Here is a 7,750-nt window from a genome sequence, read left to right as displayed (position 1 = left end):
TTTTTTTGAGACAGAGTTTCACTCTTGTTACCTAGGCTGGAGTGCAATGGCGCAATCTCGGCTCACCGCAACCTCCGCCTCCCGGGTTCAACAATTCTCCTGCCCCAGCCTCCCGAGTAGCTGGGACTACAGGCACGCGCCACCATGCCCAGCTAATTTTTGTATGTTTAGTAGAGACGGGGTTTCACCACGTTGGCCAGGATGGTCTCGATCTCTTGACCTCGTGATCCACCTGCCTGCCTCGGCCTCCCGCATACTTCCATTTCTAAAAAATTGAACACGTACGTCCAGTATAAGTGTACTCATGTATAAAGTGTACACGTGTGATAAAATACGTACCTTTTTTTTTGAGATGGAGTCTTCACTCTGTCATCCAGGAGTGCAGTGGCCTGATCTCAGCTCACTGCAACCTCCACCTCTCGGGTTCAAGCTATTCTCCTGCCTCAGCCTCCCGAGTAGCTGAGATTACAGGAGCATGCCACCATGCCCGACTAGTTTTTTTGTATTTTTAGTAGAGACGGGGTTTCACTGTGTTAGCCAGGATGGTTTTGATCCCCTGACCTCGTGATCCACCCACCTTGGCCTCCCAAAATGCTGGGATTACAGGCGTGAGCCACTGTGCCTGGCTAGATGCTAAATATTTGTAATGTTTAATTTCTTATGTTTTAGATAAATAGGGGGAAATGGAAGTTCTAATATTTTCTTCCTACACTCCACTTTGAATTTCTTTTTTTTCTTCTTCTTTTTTTTTTTTTTTTAAGACATTTCATCATGTTGGTCAGGCTGGTCTTGAACTCCCGACCTCAGGTGATCCGCCTGCCTTGGCCTTCAAAGTGCTTGGATTACAGGCGTGAGCCACCACATCTGGCCTTTCACTTTGAATTTCTTTTAGAAGATGGGTCAGGAGAACTTGTCCGAATCCCCAAAATGGAAGCTACAGAAATGTTTGCCCAGCTATCTGGTTTATTCTGGATAGAGTATGGAGAGGGCAGAGGCCTTGACCTGGGGCCCCTGGAGAGAAGAGTATTTCAGTACAATTGATTTCCTTTGTAATCTTAGATATTTTATGGAATGCATTTAATACTCTTATTCTGATCACAGATCTGTGGCACTAAAAAAGGTTAAAATCTTCTGGAGTAGGGTCTTCCCTACCTCTCTACCCCAAAATATACCTCCAAAAATACCCCGTCACAAAGTAACCATCTTTTGTTTATTTTTTATTTTTTGAGACAGAGTCTCACTCTGTCACCCAGGCTGGAGTGCAGTGGCACGATAGCTCACTGCAGCCTCCTCCCAGGTTCACGCAATTCTCCTGCCTCAGCCTCCCGAGTAGCTGCGACTACAGGCACATGCCACTACACCCGGCTGATTTTTTGTATTTTTAGTAGAGACGGGGTTTCACTGTGTTAGCCAGGATGGTCTCGATCTCCTGACCTCATGGTCTGCCTACTTTGGCCTCCCAAAGTGCTGAGATTACAGTTGTGAGCTACTGCACCCAGCCACATTAACCATCTTTTAAGCTTTGACTCATTTTCTCTCTCACATAGTGTCTGTATTCCACAAAGAAATAGTTGTCTTTTTTTTTCTCCCTCACATCCCAAGTGCCTCTGTGTTGACAAACAGTCCTGCAAAATTATGCATAAGGAGGAGTAGAGACGTGATGGTGGTGGGCTAGATACAGCCATGACTTGCCATGCCAAGCTTCAGGTCATGTAGGATCTGGGTTCATGCCTCAGCAGAATTACACATGGTTACATTGCATCCTGGGCCTTTGGAGCTCTGGGGGAATAGTAGTGTTACATCTATTTTAAGAGAAGTTGGGTGCTTGCCAGGAAGAGCATTGGTTCTGCTTATACCCCTGGGGCTCCAAAACAAAAGATCCTCATGCCCTCTGTCTTCCCCTTTGGCTTTGTGAATACTGTTTGGAATCTGTAAAGTGATTGCTTCTGTTTCAAGTTTCATCTCTGGGAAGCTTTCTCTGTCCACAGCAGCTCTTGCTGATCTCTGCACACTTATTCTCAGAGAATTAATTCATTCAATAAATGGGCAAGTGCCTGCTCTGGGCTGGTGCTATGTTGAGTCCTAGAGTACAGAGGAAAGAAACACTACCTTCACCTTTTAGGAACTCATAGTTTGGTGAAAGGAACACAAGAGCTGGACAGATGAGTGACCCTGAGAGTTCCAGGGGATTGCCGAGGGCAGCCATAGGGCTGCAAGACTAAGCATTGCACAGCATCCTGGAGTATTCTTTTTACCTAAAATTTGGGAAATAACTTTTTTCTTCTTTTGTGTAAAACAAGCATGAATCTATTGTAGAGTAGGTTCCAATATGAATTTTGAGCTGAAACAGATGACAGAGGCCAAAGAATAGGGCCTGGCATATAGTAGATACTCAATGAACACTTGTTGAACAGTTTTCATGTTGTCCCTGTCTCCGTCCACCGACTTTTTTTTTTTTCTTCTGGTTTTGAGATGGAGTTTCACACTGTTGCCCAGGCTGGAGTGCAGCAATGTGATCTCAGCTCACTGCCACTTCTGCCTCCCAGGTTCAAGCAATTCTCCTGCCTCAGCCTCCCCAGTAGTTGGGACTACTGGCACATGCCACCATGCCTGGCTAATTTTTGTATTTTTTTTAGTAGAGATGGAGTTTTACCATGTTGGCCAGGCTGGTCTCGAACTCCTAACCTCAAGTGATCTACCTACCTCAGCCTCCCAAAATGCTGTGATTACAGGCATGTGTCACCACACCCAGCCAACATCCCCCGACTCTTGCAGATACTGCCTGCCAGCCCCCGTCTGTCCACCACCATCTAGCCCCCACCTCTGCCCAGTCTGCCCTGTGTTCCCTTCACTTAGACACTCTAACTGCTTGCTCTCCCTCTGCTACCCAGGAAACCACTGTTGCTGCGATTGCCCTGGATATGCCAGAGGAACCTGATGTCCCTACTAATGGCTGTGCAGCCATCGCTGCCACAAAGTGGGCTTCTCTCTGTGCTGCAGATTGCCCAGCAGGACCTAGCCCCTGATCCCGATGCCTGGCTCCGTGCTCTGGGGGAATTGCTGCAAAGGGATTTGGGGGTGGGGACCTCCATAGAGGGACCTTCTCCACTGTCCAAAAAATGCCAGACACAGCTCCGAGGTCTGTGTAGGGGGCTGGGCCAAGGGGGCAGGAGGTTGAAATCGTCCCAGGCTCCAGACCCTGAAGAAGAGAAGAACAGAGACTTCGAGCAGCCCGGTAAACGCAGAAAGGAGTCAGAGGAAGAGCCTGCCAGTCCTGAGGGGAACAGGGCCCCCAAAAGGTTACGGTGTTGGGAAGAGGAAGAGGATCATGAGGAGGAAAGACCTGAACATAAGTCACTGGAATCCCTGGCAGATGGAGGAAGTGCATCTCCTATTAAGGACCAGCCTGTCATGGGAGCTAAGACTGGCAAGGACGGTTCAAGTCTGGAGGATGCTAAGGGTCTAGCTGAGAGTTTGGAGTTGCCCAAAGCTATCCAGGTACTATGGTAGGAAGACTGGGTTTAGCATGATCTTTCACGAGTGATGGGTTTATCTGTGGGGAAGGCTGGTTAGGACACTTTTCCCTAATGGAGTTGACTATAGTTCCTGGAAGAAGAGGGAGGAGGGTAGGTTGAGGAAATGTAGCCTCCACTCCACAAACTGTTAAGGAGGGGTAGGGAAGGGAGTTACGGGAGATGGGAAACGTGTCCTAATGATCTGTAATGTGGGGTTAAAGGGCGCCAGGCAAGGGAGAGGCTCTGCAGCCAGCCCTGCTACCTCATCATACGGGGATAGGAAGAATCGTGACAGCATCCAGCCTGCCCCTCTCTCCTAGTCCAGGGCGTGGGTCTACCCCCATTTGAGTTGGATGTAGAAGACAATTCTAGACAGCTGGGTTTCACATGGGCCTTGTCTAATTTGGGTTCTTAGGCACTTTTCAAGAAAGAGACTTCATGTTCTTGACTTTTTTTTTTTCTTTTTTCCCTCAAGACAGGCTCTCTTTCTTGTCCCCTAAGCTGGAGTGAAGGGGCATGAACATAACTCACTGCAGTCTTGACCCTCTTGGGTCAAGTGATCCTCCTGCTTCAGCCTCCCAAGTAGCTGAGACTACAGGCTTTCACCACCATGCCTGGAAAATTTTTTATTTTTATTTTTGTAGAGATGGGGGTCTCAACTAGTTTTGCAGGCTAGTCTTGAACTCCAGGGCTCAAGTGATCCTCCCGCCTCAGCCTCCCGAAGTACTGATGTGAGCCACTGCGCCTGACCTCTTGACTTTCTTGAATCATCTTTGCTGGCTACCTCCCACTGACCTGGGGCCTTTCAGTAGCAGGAGCCAGAGCCAGGTTTGGGGTCATGCTGCAGGGGGAGGGACGTGGCAGTGACTGGGCTCTCCTCCACAGGACCAGCTTCCCAGGCTGCAGCAGCTGCTGAAGACCTTGGAGGAGGTGACTGGCCCTACCCTGCTCACCATAGCTCTTCTTCCACCTTCCACCCAGACCCCAACTAGGGGAAGGCCCAGTGCAGTGACATACAAGCTGGTTGGGGGAGGGAGGCTGGAGTAAAGGTCTGAGGATAGTCGCTGAAGGAGCTTTTCTTGAACCAAGTGTAGACTTACCCTCTAACCCCAGGTAAGTTGCTCTCCTCTAGTAGCGCCTTCCAAGATCTCAGGCACTCCTTCTGCCAACTGAAGGTGTGGCTTCAGTGACTTCTCACTGAGGGCTCTGCCAGCCCTAACATGAGATTTGTCTCCCCAGAGGTTAGAGGGGTTGGAGGATGTCCCCCCAGTTGAGCTACAGCTTCTCCATGAATGTAGTCCCAGCCAGGTGAGTCCACATAGACTGCCTGGCCCTGAGGTTACATCCTCTCCCCCTTACCTTTTTCTATTTATGTTTTCCTACCTCATGTGGGAAACACTGGGAGGGGATTTTGTCATTTTCTCTCTCAGCGATAGGGGTCACCCTGTGTGATTTCTTCTGGCCCTTGGTTCCTTCCCCTGGGGCAGCTCTCCCAGCCTTTCCTTGCCCTGGACTGTCTTTGCCCTGCTTTATCTTCTGCCCAGTTGTCTTGAGACAGCCTAGCAGAGGCAGAGTGCATGTCCTGGTGTCCTCTCCCCTCCCATGTGCCGCTCTGTCAGCAGATAGACTTGCTGTGTGCCCAACTACAGCTCCCCCAGCTCTCAGACCTCGGTCTCCTGCAGCTCTGTACCTGGCTGCTGGCCCTTTCACCTCATCTCAGCCTCAGCAATGCTACTGTGCTGACCAGAAGCCTCTTTCTCGGACGGGTAGGTGTATTGGGAGGTACTCAGAGTGCCAAGGACAATGGGGAAGAGCATCTGGGCCCTCAAGGGTGGTACTTGAGAGAGGGGATTCCCAGCCTTGCAGACATCTGGGCTGTTTGGGCACCCTGGGGCAAGGAAAGGATGCCTGCTTAACTAGCAGAGTATGGACCCCCTCAGGCCAGACCATCTACCCACATGGCATCTAACTTCTTTTTTTTTTTTTGAGGCAGAGTGACTCTGTGGCCTTGGCAGGAATGCAGTGGCACAATCTCCTGCCTCAGCCTCCTGAGTAGCTGGGATTACAGGTGCCCTCCACCACGCCTGGCTAATTTTTGTACTTTGTTTATTTATTTAGAGACAGAGTCTCGCTCTGCACCCAGGCTGGAGTGCAGTGGTGCAGTCTTTGCTCACTGCAACCTCTGCCTATGGGGTTCAAGCGATTCTCCTGCCTCAGCCTCCTGAGTAGCTGGGACTACAGGCACCCACCACCACAGTGGCTAATTTTTGTGTTTTTAGTAGAGACTGGGTTTTGCCATGTTGCCCAGGTTGGTCTCAAATTCCTGGCCTCAAGCAATCCAACTGCCTTGGTCTCCCAAAGTGCTGGGATTACAGGCATGAGCCACTGTGTCCAGCTGGCATCTAACTTCTCTTTGAGCACCAGAACCCTTCTAGAAGCCCAACTTTCAGGGATTTGGGAACTAAGCAAGAGAGTTATGTATCTTTCCTAATGGGTGGGTCCATGTGAGTTCTAAATAAAAGAACTCGTTTTTTTTTTTCCTTTGTAACATGTGTCACCACCTGAAATGTGTGTTTGTTAAACGCTGTTGAAAGGAAGAAGAAAAGAATTAATTTTTTCCTCCCTGTTGGCTGTAGATCCTCTCCTTGACTTCCTCAGCCTCCCGCCTACTTAAAACTGCCCTGACCTCCTTCTGTGCCAAATATACCTATCCTGTCTGCAGAGCCCTCCTTGACCCCGTGCTCCAGGCCCCAGGTACAGGTAATTCTGGAGCCAGCCCCAGGTACACTGGCTCTGCCCTCAGTGTTCTCAGTACCCTTCACCCCAGAGTGGCCCTGGCAGGAGTTTGGTATTCAGTGATTAAAGATGACTGTTGCTTCCCTGACAGTGTCCCTATAACAGGCTGGGCATTCTGTTACTGCTCCCCCACTTTCCCCTGCCTTCTGCCATGTCCCCCTAGACTTCCTCTCTCTGCTTTCCTCTACCCAGGTCCTGCTCAAACGGAGTTACTGTGTTGCCTTGTGAAGGCAGAGTCCCTAGAGCCAGACGCACAGGTTCTAATGCTGGGGTGAGTGTGGAGGCCTCTATGCTGTCCCCATTGCACCTGTTCCCCCAGGCTAGAGTGACATCACATGTGTTGGGCCCTACAGGGCAGGCTCACCTTTTCTGAGAAGCCTCATGTGTATCATCTCACTCCATTATCTTCCTCTTCTATGAATCTCCTTTGCCTTTTGTTCTGAGGACGCACTTTCTAGTTATTTTTTAGGGGACCTTTTTATCTCACTACCAAATACTTTGTTGTCAGCTCCTTGGGCTCTTGGGATAATGACCTTCCTGGCAGTTGTATGAGCTCTGCAACAGTGGCTGCTGGGGCTGATGAGCTGGTGCCAGCATCAAGAGGGCTCTGACTTCCCTTTTTTTTTTTTTTTTTTGACATGGAGTCTCACTGTGTCACCCAGGCTGGAGTGCAATGGCACGATCTTGGCTCACTACAACCTCCACAACCTGGGTTCACACAATTCTCCTGTCTCGGCCTCCTGAGTAGCTGAGATTACAGGGGCCTGCTACCACACCTGGCTAATTTTTTGTATTTTTAGTAGAGACTGAGAGGGTTTCACCATTTTGGCTAGGCTGGTCTCGAACTCCTGACCTCAGGTGATCCACTGGCTTGGTCTCCCAATGTGCTGGGATTACAGGTGTGAGCCACTGCACCCTGTCCCTGACTACCCCTTTGTTGGCTGGGGATCTTCGCTGTCCTAGGGCCTTGCCCTGCTGTGGGGAGTTGGAGCAGCAAATTGATACTCAGGCTTGGGTGGGAGGCCTGGCATTTCTCACTAGGGCCTCTGGTTTGCAGACAGATCTTGGAGCTGCCTTGGAAGGAGGAAACTTTCTTGGTGTTGCAGTCACTCCTAGAGCGGCAGGTGAGCAGGATGCCCTGAGGAAGAGTGGACAAAGAAGTGCTGCCGTCCTTGGAAGGACATGGGATTCTTGGGTTTCTGAGTCCTTCAGTGATGGAGAGTCAAGCAGGACAGCTGCTCTACAGCAGCTGCCTGAGACAGTGGGAGAGCCCTGGGGCATGCAAAGCTGGTAGCAGAGAGCTGAGCGTGTGGTCACTCCAGCTCCACCTCTTACTAGCTGGGGGGCCTTGGGATGGGATTTGTGATGTGTGTGTAAATTTAATTATATTTTTGAATAGGTAATAGATTCATATGTTCACAATTTTTTTTTTTTTTTTT

At 49.9% G+C, this 7,750-nt stretch overlaps 1 protein-coding gene across 6 annotated transcripts in view; it reads left to right on the top strand.

Annotated features, from left to right (window-relative positions):
• The window catches only part of FANCE (FA complementation group E), a 13,683-nt gene that overhangs the window by 964 nt on the left and 4,969 nt on the right, over positions 1–7,750 (top strand). Inside the window, exons 2-8 of one of the 6 annotated variants that reach the window (XM_017522235.2) lie at positions 2,892–3,498; positions 4,401–4,445; positions 4,755–4,823; positions 5,138–5,281; positions 6,152–6,275; positions 6,504–6,582; positions 7,369–7,435. In XM_017522235.2, coding sequence (XP_017377724.1) covers positions 2,892–3,498; positions 4,401–4,445; positions 4,755–4,823; positions 5,138–5,281; positions 6,152–6,275; positions 6,504–6,582; positions 7,369–7,435 — 1,135 coding nt within the window. Of the gene's footprint in view, positions 1–2,891; positions 3,499–4,400; positions 4,446–4,754; positions 4,824–5,134; positions 5,282–6,151; positions 6,276–6,503; positions 6,583–7,368; positions 7,436–7,750 lie in introns of all 6 variants that reach the window. The other 5 variants (XM_017522238.2, XM_017522237.2, XM_037736261.1 and 2 more) reach the window with 5 other exon arrangements.

The sequence above is a fragment of the Cebus imitator genome, unplaced genomic scaffold, assembly GCF_001604975.1.
Source record: "Cebus imitator isolate Cc_AM_T3 unplaced genomic scaffold, Cebus_imitator-1.0 Scaffold24, whole genome shotgun sequence".
NCBI classification, from domain to species: Eukaryota; Metazoa; Chordata; class Mammalia; order Primates; family Cebidae; genus Cebus; species Cebus imitator.
The sequence above is the reverse complement of the archived record's forward strand: the minus strand, read 5'-3'. Positions and strand labels throughout refer to the sequence as shown.